Source organism: Gavialis gangeticus, unplaced genomic scaffold (genome assembly GCF_001723915.1).
Source record: "Gavialis gangeticus isolate Ggan-Ray unplaced genomic scaffold, GavGan_comp1, whole genome shotgun sequence".
Lineage (NCBI taxonomy): Eukaryota > Metazoa > Chordata > Crocodylia > Gavialidae > Gavialis > Gavialis gangeticus.
The window spans coordinates 14,149,250-14,163,131 of record NW_017729006.1 but is presented as its reverse complement, the minus strand read 5'-3'; the positions used below and the strand labels follow the sequence as shown (position 1 = coordinate 14,163,131).

The 13,882-nt window shown below is 44.0% G+C and overlaps 1 protein-coding gene across 2 annotated transcripts in view; it reads right to left on the bottom strand.

The window, feature by feature from the left end:
* NEK11 (NIMA related kinase 11) overlaps positions 1-13,882 on the bottom strand; it is a 223,175-nt gene that overhangs the window by 85,086 nt on the left and 124,207 nt on the right. For both annotated transcript variants that reach the window (XM_019508841.1, XM_019508840.1), the window contains exons 7-9: positions 3,537-3,686; positions 3,367-3,445; positions 1,555-1,640 (exon numbers count right to left, since the gene is read on the bottom strand). In XM_019508841.1, the coding sequence (XP_019364386.1) occupies positions 1,555-1,640; positions 3,367-3,445; positions 3,537-3,686 (315 nt within the window). The remainder of the gene's footprint in view (positions 1-1,554; positions 1,641-3,366; positions 3,446-3,536; positions 3,687-13,882) is intronic.

Genomic DNA, 13,882 nt, shown 5'->3' with positions numbered 1-13,882 from the left:
TTAGACTGAGCTTGACCCACAGTGAAAAAACATCTCAAGTAGAAAACAAGCTGGCTGTAGCTTCTGCAAGGGATAATCTAAACTACAGTATTGCTCAGGGTGACCAATGAATAGGCAGGTGATGGCTGGGACATGCAGGCAGCATTTGGCTAGGGTGGGAGGGGAGAAAAAATTATAGAACTCCCATGGACCAGAAAGCCCTGAGTATAGGGCTCTAAGCAGTGCCCCCACTTACACCCCAGGTGGCACTGTTCTGCTCTCTCTGTACAGCATCACCATTTGTATTTAGCTTCATTCCAATATGGATCTTGAAACAAGCTCAGTGTTTCTTGGTTTTCTATGGATGGCTCTATTTTCTTATGGAAATCATGGACAGATTTCTTATGGAATCAGGGGCAGCCTCAAGAGGCCCATCACTTGAGGCTGACTCAGAAAGATTTGAGAGGTTTCAAAGGTAAAGTTCTAAAATGTGATGATAATTTGGCTATTGCCGCTCTCAAGAGGCCCACCTGGAGCTGGGGGGAGGATGGAAGCAGGGTGAAATGGAGTCCCCTTACTTTGGAGGCCCACCTCCCAGCTCTCCACAATACCCCAGCTGGGGTAGCTGGTGTGTGTCATGAGGCAAGGGGCTCTGTTTCACACCCCACCCCCTAGCTCATAGCAGCTGCTGCTGCTCCCTTTACTCCCTTCTCTGCTGACAACACCAGGGGTGGAGCTGAGCTGCTGCCTGCATCGGCCCAGCCCTACTTCTGCATGAAAAATTCACCCTCAAGTTCCCTAAGGCACGTTAAAGTAGAGTGCCTTAATATCTTGCCTGATTGAATGAGGGTTCATTTTTCACACAACTGGCTATTTTAGAATTGCTCTGCAGCTTTGCACGTGTGTTAGGTCACAGCTGTAGAGTACTTTCAGGGCCCAGATTGCACACAAATATCACTTCTGTCTGTGCCCTAACTTACATCTCTCTACTGATTATCATCTAAGCTCTCAGAGAAATCTGAAATTGCTAATTAAGATCCAGGCAAGGCAAGAAAAAAAGAGAGTAATGGATGGCAGATCTCCTAACAATTGAGATATTGCTAGCTCTGATCTGGAATGAAGCGGCTTTTTAAAAGAAAAGTGGAATAGTAAAAAGCAAAGTGGAATGTCAAATCTAAATATAACTGCATAGCTAATGAAGAAGCTGGAATAAGATTACCAAAAAAATGTGCATTAACTTGTTTCTATGAGTGGGAATAATTTAACCACGTCAACAAGTATTATATTTGCATGAGCAAATACCTGTAGGTAACAAATTTGCACCTGCCAATATGGGAATGGGAATACAGCCATTATGGGAACTTCTATACTTTCCACGTAAAAGAATAATAAAAATACTTAGATCTCAAAATCCTTTACAAATACACTTGACAGCATATACACTTTTTGAGTAAAAATCCCTTTTAAAAGTATGGTTCAATTAGTTTAAATTAAATGTTTAAATTCAGACATTAATGTCTTTAGCAATGCTCCCATTTTTTGTACTATTACGAAGAAAAACAAAGCAATAATTACACAGCATCAACAATGTGAGCAGCTTCCTTCTGACAATTAAGTGTCTTGTCCTTCATAGTTATATCTGTGAATTTGCATTTGAAATTCTGAAAGAAAATAAAATAGAATATTGACAAGTAATAGTATTATAATGATCCAGCAGCTTCATTTATGGTCCAAGAGTCAGTTAAAATGATATAACAATTTATCAGTAATATATACTCTAGAAAAACAAGGAGCCAAAGAGCAAGCTGTTTTCTAGAATGTGTTTTCATTACCAATGAAGCAAACCACCCTAGTCCCTGGATTTCTTTTACCCACCCACTGTTAATCCACTAGTCTGCATTGTACAAATGTCTGCTCTTTTTATGGCTTTTAAAATTTCAAACTGAGTCCTCTCAGTTCAGAAAGTGACAAAGACTTTCATTTTCACCTCCTCTTTACCTGGAGAGGCTTGTGCCTATAGGGGTGCTAGTACACATGATGGGGGTTTAAATTAAATTAAACGGTGGGTTTTTAATTGCGACAGTGCAGGCCCTAAGCTACAGGCGGGCTCAATTTTCCCTCGTGCAGTGACGACACCCACCCCAGGCAGCACCTGCCCACTAGTAACCTGCCCGGGCAGCCCCAAGGGCCGCTGCTGCTGAGGAGGGAAGGACCGGGCACCACCCCTGCGGCTCAGGGGCTGTGAGACCTGGCAGCAGCTCACACAGGCAGGGTCTGCTGGCAAAAAAAACAAAAAAACAAAAGAGTGAGGGGCCTGATCCTTTCTTCTTTTTTTTTTCCCTCAGAGCCTGCCCACATCTCATGCAACCAAGGGGCAAGCTGCCGGTAGACTGAGCAGCCCCTGAGCTGTGCAGTCCCCAGTCCTTTCTTCTGCAGTGGAGGCACCCCTTGGGGCTGCCTGGGTGGGCTGCTAGTGGGCAGGTGCCACCTGGAGGGGTGCCACTGCCATGGAGGGAATGACTAGGTCTCCCTGCAGCTCAGCAACTGCCAGCAGCTCAACCCCCAGTTGCGGGACAGGCAGGCAGGCTCTGTGGAGGCAAGGGAAAAAAAAAAAAGGGATCGGACCCCCAGTGTTTTTTTCTTTTCTGGTGTAACCTGTCTGCGCAAGCTGTCCTGGGGTCATGGAAGAGGGCCCAGTCCCTCCCTCCACAGCTGTGCTCCCCATGGCTGCCCTGGTGGGGTGCTAGCTGTGTGGGTGCTCTGCCAGCTTGCAGGCAGCACCTAGCCTGATACAAAGGTTCACGGGGCACTGGAAGCCCAGCTGTGCTCGGGGAAGCTTGGACTTGGCAGGCTTTCAGCGCCCCATGCACTGTCTCTACCACCTTCCTGCCAGCTGGAACCACCTGGGAACAGACTGGCTTGCCCCTGAGGCATTGCAGAAAGGCAGCAGGACAGGGGTTGGGGTGCTGGCAGCCAGAGAACAAGGTGGGGATAGTGCATGGAGTGCTGGAAGCCCACCAAGCCTGAGCTTCCCCAAGTACACCTGGGCTTCCAGTGCCCTGTACACCATCCCCACCGCCTTCTTCGGATGTATTGTTGCAATTCGTTACGCAGCAAACTAAAATACATTGGATGTGTTTTACTTTGCTATGTAACAAAGTCATTTAAATCAAAATACGCCACTGCACATGCACAGTGTGATAAAATTGAATTGTAATACACTGCCGCAGGTATAAACTGTGATGCAATTAAACTTAAAAAGGCCAATTTTGTAACGTGTACAAGTGCACTAGGAACTCATCTTTTTCACACATTTTCTTCTTCCTCAGCACATTTTCAACATACATATGCATATCTAAAATGTATGTCTATTGCTTTTTGAAATACCTGTAATTGTTCATCAATGTAGGAGACTTTTAGAATTTCTGCTGCTGACGGTCTCAATAAAGGATTCTTGTTTAGCATGCTGAAATATTAAAAAAAATAAAAAAAGCTAATTCAGTTATTTTCCAAATTAATTAAGCACTTACATTAAACCAAAAAAAAAAACCCCATACCTGTTCAGAACTGCATTCAGTTTACTTGGGTATTTGTCAGGAAGAGAAGGTGTGTCACCTTCTACAATTTTTAGCACAATGGACAAAAAATTGTGTCCAGTAAATGCATGACCCATACAGCACATCTCGTATAAAATGCATCCTAGTGACCTAGAACAACAAAATCAAATAGATGTTGATTTTGATAAAACCACAGGTTCTAAAATTCAAGTTTATTTTTAAAAAACAGCTAAAATAAACATCTTCAACTGATGGAAATCACAGAATCATAATCATAGAAACATAGAGAATTAGTGCTAGAAAAGACCTCCAGAGGTCACCTAGTCCAAGCCCCTGCCTGAGGCAGGATCATCCCTAGAATGTTATCATGTCCCCCGTTAAGCACCATTTCCACAAATTGAACATGCGTAACTCCTTCACCCTCTTTTCATATGACTTGCCTTCCAAACCCTTTATCTCTTTGTTGCCCATCTCTAAACCCTCTCTAATTTCTCCACATCCTTTTAAAAATGTGGAATCTAGTACTAAACACAATACTCCAGATGAGGCCTGACCAGTGCTGAATAGAGAGGCACTATCGCCTCCTGCATCTTCACCTAATGCTTCTATTGATGATTCTCACAGGGGAACCATGACAACCAATGTCTGGCTTCTATAAAAGGTTGTCAATGCTCAAGAGATCCCAGGTAGAGGGCCATAACCCCCATTACAGATTAAGACAAAAAATCCCACAGTCCTTACCAATTTGATCACGAGGTGAAATTCCTTCCTGACCCCAAATATGGCAATCAGTCTAACCTGAGTAGACCTAACCAGTGCCAAATAGAAATGCAATATCACCTCCCAGTAAGACCTTCCAGCCAGGAACCTCCAGCTTTGGTCCCAGCAGGAGCATGGCTATTTCCAAGTCAAAATCTCCAGTCTTTGCTGTAGCCAATGCCCAATGCCTCTGATGGAAGCATAAAAACACCTTGACATAGAATCGTAGAAAATTAGGGTTGGAAGGGACCTTAGGAGGTCATCTAGTCCAACCCACTCCTCAAAGAAGGACCAGCCCCAACTAGATCATCTCAGCCAAAGCTTTTCTATAATCATGTTACCTCTTAAGTACCTTTTCCACAAGCTACAGATGTCTACCTCCTTCAGCCTCTCTTCATATGATTTGCTTTACAAGCCTTTTATCATCCTTCTTGTCCACCTCTAAACCCTCTCTAATGCCTCTGTGTCCTTTTAAAAATGTGGAGTCCAGAACTGCATACAATACTGCAGGTGAGGCTTAACTAGTGTTGAACAGAGGCACCATCACCTCCTGCATCTTGCACCTAATACATCTATTGATGAATCCCAAAACCACATTCACCTTTTGTGAGGCTGCACCACACTGCAGATTCATATTCGGTCTGTGATCTACCAAGACTCCTAAATCCTTTTCCAGAGTGTTTCCATTGAGCCAGGCGTCACTCATTTAATATACGTGTTTTTGATTATTCTTCCTAAGCCTTTGCTTGAGGCTATCGAGTCAGTTATCTATCCACCTACAAGAAGTTCGCTGAGCCCACATTTCTCCAATTTGTTTATGAGAAGGATGTGTGGGACTGTGTCAAGAGCCTTACTGAAGTCCAGTACACTACATCCAACAGCATTCCCTTCATCCACCCAATTAGTTACTTTGTCAAAGGAGATCAAGTTTGTTTGATGTGATTCTTTATAAAACCATGCTGGCTGCTTGTGATCAGCTTTTCCTCCTCCATATGCTTGCACATGGCCTTCCTTAGGATATGCTCCAGTAACTTCTCAGATATTGAGGTGAAGCTAACTGGTCTGTATTTCCCTGGATTCACCTTTTTGCCTTTTTAAAAGGGGGGCACTATGCTGGCCCTTTTCCAGTCCTCTGGAACCTCGTCCATCTCCCACAACTTCATGAAGATCATTTGCAAGGGCTCCAAGATCTCCTCTGCCAGTTCTTTCAGTACCCTGGGATGAAGTTCATCCAGCCATGCATAACTTAAATTCTTTCAGACCTATCAAAAGCTTGCTGACCATCTCTTTTGTTATCTCGTCCCTCATCTTGCCTCCTTCCCTATTCAGATATTCCTTATTAGGTATCTAGCTGCAGCTCAATTTTTTTGTGAAGACTGAGGCAAAGTAGCTGTCGAGTAGTTCTGCCAACTTTATCTTCTGTTAGGAGTTCCCCCTGAATTGTTAACAGTGGACCAACAGCTTCCTTCATTCTTCTTTTCCAGCCAACATACTTATAGAACCTGTGTTGTTCTTAACCTCCTTCACCAGGTGCAGCTCATTCTTTGTCTTTGCCTTCCTGATTTTGTCTCTGCATGTTCTTCTATTTCCTGGTACACTTCCTTGGTGACCTGCCCATTAGCCCACTGTGCATGCTTTCCTTTTGCATTTGAGGCATTTTAGAAGCTCCTTGTACAGATATATCAATCTCTTGCCATTCTTCTGCTTCTGCCATGTTGGGACAGTTTCTTGGCCTTCCAATGCTGTGCTCTTTAGAAGTTCTCAACCCTCATGGGTGCTTTTATTCTTCAGTCTATCTTCCAATGGCACTGTGCCTATTGAATCCTTGAGTTAGATGAAATTTGCCTTTTTGAAGTCTAGCATCCTAATTTTGCTGACCTCATGCTTTCCCTGTGTCAGGATCTAAAATTCTATCATATCATATTCACTTTCTCTCAAGTTACTCACCCCTTTCACATCCTCTACCAGGTCTTTCCGGTTGGTCAGGAAAAGATCCAAGAAAGGTGATCCCCTAGTTGTATCCTCCACCTTCTGAAACAGAAAGTTGTTGTCCACACAAGTTAGGAACTGGCTTGACATTTTATGTATGGCTTCACTGTCCTTCCAGATGTGCAGTAGGGAAGGGCAGACTGACTATTACGCACAACAGGAAACCCCTGTGCTCGACTAGGGAGTCACCTGGTCAAAAGGGACAGTGGTCCAGGACATATAAGCCCAGTGTCAGAAGCCAGGCAGGCAGTCTGGCCCTGCAAGCTGCAGAGATCCAGTGGGAGAGGGGCTAAAAGAGACAGCCTGGAAAGCTTCCAAGCCACCCATGCAAGTTGGTAAGTGAGAGCTCAAAGGGAGAAAGACTTTTTGTTTGGAAGCATTTGCCTGTATTTGTGTTGTGTTTAAGTTGATACTGGAGGACTGAGTATAGCTAAAAGGGACATACAGGAGGCCGATGGCATACCCAATGGGAGCCTGGTATAGAGTCTTCAAGGGTTTAGGACCCAGTGGGCTGCATGGACCTGAAGCCCAAACCGTTTAGAGGCTGAGAATAGCAGCCCTGCAGAAACAGGGACTCAGGGGGCTGAGCCCAGTTAAAGGGGTCACAGGCTGATAAACCATGAACAGCCTTCCCTGGGCTGGGGCACCAGGGGCTGGGTTAGGCTATGGACAGCCATGCTCTGGGCCAGAGTTGCCAGGGGGGCTGAGTTAACCTGGGAACATTGACTGGGCCAGACAATGAGCCGCCTAGGCTGGGTCAGGGACTCCAGGGGGTTGGAATGAAATTTTAAGACTGGAGCCAGTGGCCTGGAGACCAAGATTCAGAGAGAGCTGAGGCCAAGAAAGCCAAGCCAGAAGAAGTAGACCTAAGCCAGAGGTCTGCACCAGAATAACAATATTCTGCAATAAAGCCAGGAAGGCAGAGGCCCCTATAGAAGGGTCCAGAATGTTGTCAGAATAATATCCACAACGCATGAGTGTGGCTATGGGGGAGGACAGAGGCCATGAATATAGCTCAAAAGGTGGGTGGTGCCCCAAGGCACTGACAGGGCCAAGACAGCCACAGTCTAGTAATATAAAGAGCAAGACTGAGCCTGGCTGGTTGGGGACTTGGGGCTCACTTTGGGACTCTGGGGCAGCCTCCCTATACTCCATAAGAAACACAAGGTATGGCAGGAAAGGTTAAAAAGGCAGGGTATCCTGAGGAGCAGGGGCCATATGGCTACCGGGGCCATTGTAGCTGGGCCCTGTCACAACCATCCCATAGCTTTTTGGTAATTTGTCATCTGCTTGAAGAGTGCCTCATCCAGCCCATCTTTCTGATTTGGTGGCCTATAATAAATCCCCACCATTATATCAGTGCTGTATTTTTCACTTTTCATCTTCTCCCAAATGCATTCTCCTTTGCCCTCATCCTCCTCCTGAACCAGGGAACAAGTGTATGTGTTTTTGACATACAAGGCAAAACCACCATCTTTTCTCCCAACCCTGTCTTTCTCAAACAGAGTGTAATTCTCAATGTTGACACTTCAGTCATAAGAGCTGTTCCACTAGGTCTCTGTGACGCCAGTCAGATCATAGTTCTTTTTAGCTGCTGCTTCCAGCTCATCATGTTTATTTCCCATACATCTCACATTTGTATACATGCTTCAGATGACTTTTGACCTACTTGCTTGCCTTTTGTGCCACTTGTTGTAGTCCCATAGCTCTCTGGCCTTTTCCCAGAGTTAAGTTGCTTCTTTGAGTCCTTTCCCTTGGACTGTGTGATCTGTTGCTGGAGGGTTTTGAATACCATACCCCGTGGAACCTAGCTTAAAGCTCTCCTTACTAGGTTGGCCAGAAAACACTCAAAGATGCTCTTTCCCATTCTTATCAGATGGATCCAACCTCTTGATAGCAGTCCTATTACCAAGAACATCCTCCCATCATGAGAGAAGCCAAAGCATTCAAGTCAACACCACTGTCTCAGTCATGCATTCACTTCCAGGATATGATGGTTTCTGCCTGGACCTTTACCTTCCACAGAAAGAATTGACAAGAACACCACTTGTGCTTCAAATTTCTTAATCCTACTGCCAAATCTGGATGACAAATTGGTGCTTCTCTCCCCCACAGAAGGGAGTTACCAGCCACCACCAGTCTTCTCTTCCTTCTTAGCGCAGTGATCCTACAACCCCTGTCTTTGGGGCCCTGCACTTCATGCTCTCTAGGCTACTGACTCCTCTGCCTCATGCCTGCAGATGCCATCTCCTCTGCCTTCACCTCAGCAGTACTACGCAGAACGCTGAAAGCAGTTGCTGACTTCAGTCTACTTCTCTTCAATTCTGGAGCCCTCCTTCTCCTTTTCATTTGATGGTAGAATTTTAGAGCCTCAAATTCGAGACAAAACAATTATTACGTGAAGAAATATTGTTTCTAGAAAGATGCACCCATGTGCACACAACATTTGAAACTGTCAAACAGAAATCAAAACAAGCTACTGGGAAGAAAAATCTCATTTTGACAGAATACATTGTAACTGGCTTTTGCAGAAGCAATATATTTGGATAACTGCATTAGTTTGACAACTGAAATTGCTTAAACAAGCCATTGCCACACTGGGTCAGTCTATTTGTCCATCTTATCCAGAACCCCTAATTACAATTGAGGCTTCAGAGAATGATGAAAAAAAAAAAGCATGATGTATTCAGCTAAGTATGCACTGATTTTTTACAGTTTTTTTTGGAGAAGAGAAATCTATTTCTGTTTCCCACAAGCAATCAGATTATGACCTGAAGCATATAATTTGATTACTTTTTATAAATTTAGCTTAAATAATTGCTAATGTTATTAGTGGTCATACAATTATCCACCAGACTATTTGGTTCAATGACCATCTGTGTTAATGAATTTAATAGGTTCACTAATCATGTAAAAGAGTATTTTATTTTTGCAATTGTGATGCACATTAATTTCATAAACATGTGTTTTGTGGTCACAGATTTGATGTCATAAAAAGGAGAGTCTAGCCAGCTTTCTCTATCCCTTGTGTAATCTCTGTTAATATCCCCCTAATACTTCTGCTTTTGGGGATAAACAATTCCAGCTATTTCAGTATGGTGTTGATATGTATTTGTTGCTCTTGTTGCCTTCCTTATTGTTTGTAGATCTTTCCTATCTTTGCTCTTTCCATCTCTGCTAGTGAAACCACAGTGAATATGCAATTAAAATCTCCAAAGCCAAACAATCAAAATTCATCTACCTTTGAGAAGCATTGTTTTCAATGTTATTGTACAAGCAATAGCTATATAAACATTTGCATATATTTTTTATTGTAGCCCTCTGTACTTATAGCTTGAAAAGCTCTTCAGGTCAGGGTCTTCATTTTCCCATGAGTTTGTACTGTTCTGAGTATTAGCAGACTCATTTTTGACCAGGTCATCTGAACATTAACATTCAGATTTTAATGAATTATCAACACTTAAATTTTTCATTACAAAAGTAACTACAACTAGTTAAAATGTACTCTTGTTGAGGATATGCCATTGATTGATACAGTGTCCATTTAATAGTTTCCACAATATTTGACCCCTTTATGACACACCTAACCATCCTTTCTGTTTTTTAACTATTAATGCATATTAGACAGACATTTTCATTGAGTTATCCACAAAAGATTCAAGTCTTTTCCCTCAGAGAGTGCTCTAAGTTCAGAATCCATTAGCTTTTATGAGCCACACAGAGGATTTTGTCAGTGTACTTCATATTAATCAAGGTTACATTTCATTATATTAAGCAAGGTTACATATAAACCTCAGTGAGCTTCAGTGGTTTTAAACATTTTGAAGAATGCTATGCAATTTCCTCAGACATTCTGCAATATGCATCCATTAGTTTACTTAATTCTTCATACACTATTAACTTGCAGTCACAAGAAAATAACATGCATTTCAGCAGAGTATTCAATACATTTTCTTTAAATATCTTGGGAGATTTAAAAACAAATCTCTCTTTCAGAGCTAAAACAACTCAATCCAAGCAATGAGCTGTATTCTAGATGCTTTCAGGGACTGTCACTGTTTTTCAGAGAGTGGGTGGATTCTAGGTTAGCAAAGGATCAGTTATTTTAGGGTAACTAATGAGTTTCCTTTCAGTATAAAATTTCCAAAACACTCATGTAGTTTTAAGTAACTAGGTAGAACAAAGCAGGACTATTATAAGTAAGTTGGTTTTACTTTTTTATATTTAGGCCCAAGTCCTTACCCAGATGGAGATTCACATTTTCTTCAATGGGACTATGTATGACATTAAGTATCAGATGTGAGGGAGGGGTTTGTAGGTTCAGGCCACTGTAAAAGTTGCATAAATTGAACCCTTACATTAACCTCAGGTTTTAGGGAAAAAAGCAGGTTTTTTTTAAATACTAGCGTCCTAAATCCTAAATCAGGTAAGGATACAGGATACCTGCCAGCATTGAACATTTTTGATGTACTAGAGGTTGAGATGTGGAAGGGCTCCATATTTTGCACCCCTCAGGGAGTGGGATCAGAGTCGGCCAAAGTCAGCAGTTGGGGAACAGTGTAGGCAATCTGGGAGCAAAAGAGCCAGCCAGATATTCAAATATGTTCATGACACAGGGAATGGATGAGGCAGAGGAAGAAAGGAGAGACATAAGGGCCCTGTTGCACAGTAATTTTGGGTGGATGCTGGAGCTCTTAATACCTGGGCTATCTGCACATTAACACCTGAAACTAGGTTTAAGCACTCATATATTGTGGCTCAAAGCTACACTGCTCCAAGGCAGGGCTGTCTCTGACCTGTGTTACCCAGCTCATGTTACACTGAGGTGTAGCCACTCTAAGTTACATCTTAGTATAAACATATCACCCACCCCCTCTCTGCCTCGGATTGGGCCCACTGCCCCCTCGCCTTCCTTAGCACAACAGATCCCCGCTCAGTGCCACCCTTCCCTCCCAGCTTACTTGTGGCTGCCCACACTACCTGTCCCAGTGAAGCAGGCAAGGAAGGGTTAACCTGCCTGCCCAGCTGCCACCGCTGCTGCTCTCTTGGTGGCAAGGGCGGCAGTGACTGGGCAGGCAGGTTAACCCTTCCCTGCCTGCTCCCCTGGGACAGACAACACAGACAACCACAAATAGGTGGTAGGAGTTAGAAGGAAGGATGCCTGAGGGGAAGGGGAGGTACCAGGGGAGATACCGGGGAGGGGGGGGAGAGGGCAGGGGAGGATCCTCAAATGGGAGGAGGAGATTCTTACCTGCTGGCTTGAATGTGCAACTGCTCTAAAGTCAAGCTAGCACTAATACCCATCAACCTTTCTATGGCTCACAGTATAAGGTGTAACAAGGCTCTTAGATAGGCCTAGAGAATATCAGAATGGGGCACAATATGAGAGACTTCTGAGAAATTGTTGGAGTGACAGTGGCGATGCATAGGGTGTACATGGAGGTGCATGTGCACACCCTGAGAGTGCTGGGGCTCCCCCTGACAGGCCGTGCTCCCCGCTTAGGCAATGGGCAAGGGAGGCAGGTGGGAGCACTAGTGCCCCCTCCCCCTGCAAGCACTGGCCAGGGAGTGGGAGTGCCAGATGAAGCGCTGCAGCCACTTCCAGAAGCGTTGCGGCCACACCCCCAGTCGGTGAGATTGGCCACGGGGGACCCACCGCACTGGTCGGTGAGATTGGGGGCCCCCCGGTCACTGACTGGTTGCTGGGGGGGGGACATGCCCCCCCTGACTAAAGTGGCACCAGTTGCCCATGGAGAGTGAGGACTGACTGGCTGGGCAGTAGCTCTACAGAAAGTGACCTGGGGGTTACAGTGGACAATAAGCTGAATATGAGCCAGCAGTGTACCCTTGTTGCCATGAAGGCTAATGGGATACTGGGCTGCACTACTAGCAGTGTTGCTGGCAGCTCAAGGCATACAATTATTCCCCACTATTTACCACTGGCGAGGCCACATCTGGAGTACTGTGTCCAGTTTTGGTCCCCCCACTACAGAAAGGATGTGAACAAATTGGACAGAGTTCAGCAGAGGGCAACAAAAATGGTTAGGGGGCTAGGGCACGTGACCTCTGAGGAAAGGCTGAGAGAAATTGGCTTATTTAGTCTGGAAAAGTAAAGACTGAGGGGCAATTTAATAGCAGCCTTAAACTACCTGAAGAGTGGTTCCAAAGAAGCTGGAGCTGGACTGTTCTCAGTCGTGACAGACGACAGAACAAGGAGCAATGGTCTCAAGTTGCAGCAAGGGAAGTTTAGGTTAGATATTAGGAAAAACTTTCCCACTAGGTGGGGTAGTAAAATACTGGAATAGGCAGGCTATCCAGACAGGATGTGGAATCTCCATTCTTGGAGGTATTTAAGACCCAGCAAGACAAAGCCTTAGCTGGGATAATCTAGTTGAGGATGGTCCTGCTTTGGGCAGGGAGTTAGACTAGATGACCTCCTGAGGTCTCTTCCAACCCTAATTTTCGATGATTCTAATGCTTACCTAGATTATTAACTGGAGTAAATGTGAAATCAAGGTAACCAATTTTCACCAGCTGATGATTTGGCCCATTTTTATCAGAGAAGGGAATAGCTGTCTTAAAAATAATTTATTTATATTTTGTTTGCTGACAATATTCTAACTGACAGCTAACATCCAACCTTTTTAGCAAATCAACATAATCAGCATGCTCAAAATAGTGGGGAGTTTACAACTTGATTGTGTGCTTTCAGACAAAACTCAAATAAATTAAATGATCATGGCAGGGCAGTCAACTTTAGGCTCCTCTCTTTCTGATCTCACTGGAGACAAGGAAGGGAATATGGAAGCACTAGAGGAGCATTAGAAATTGTTTATTTTACCATTTCAGTCACAGTTTTCTTTGAGCTCTTTTTTAACATATGCAGCCTTTCAAAAATCCTCTACCAATGTAAAATTTTTACAAAATATAAAATTTCTGAAACCTTTCCCAACTATTAATCATCTTTTATTTTAATCTACAGAATAAGAAAACATTAGAGCTAAGAAGTCTTCCAGGTTTTTGTGTGTATAACAAGTAGAATAATCAAAAATTAGGTTTGGGAGCTACCTCAGGAGATTATCTAGTCCAACCCCCTGCACCAAACAGGACCATCCTATATCAGGATGGACCTCCTATAACAGGACCAACTATATCATCCCACCCAAGGTTCATCTAGTCAGGTCTAGGATAGAGATTCCACATTCTGTCTAGGTACTCACCTGTGGGTAACCTGAGATTAATTGAAAATGTAAGCACATCTTTACACATGCTACAGGGTGGGGAGGCACTTTAATTAGAGCAGCTTTGGGGAGCTGCTCTAATTAACATGCCTGCAGCATCACATATAGTCAGTATCCCACGCTTCAACATGGCAGTGGGGGCACTTTAGCTAAACCTTGTTTGATGAGCTTTAGTTAAAGTGCCCCCACCACCATTTTGAAGTGTGGGATACTGAATACACATGATGCGGAGGCTGCTGGAGCATGCTAATTAGCATACTCCAGCAGACTCGATTAATATCTCTTCTATCCTGCCAGTGTGTGGACGAGGCAGTCGTCATGAAACGTGCATTGCGGAGACCAACTGGCGGCTACAGG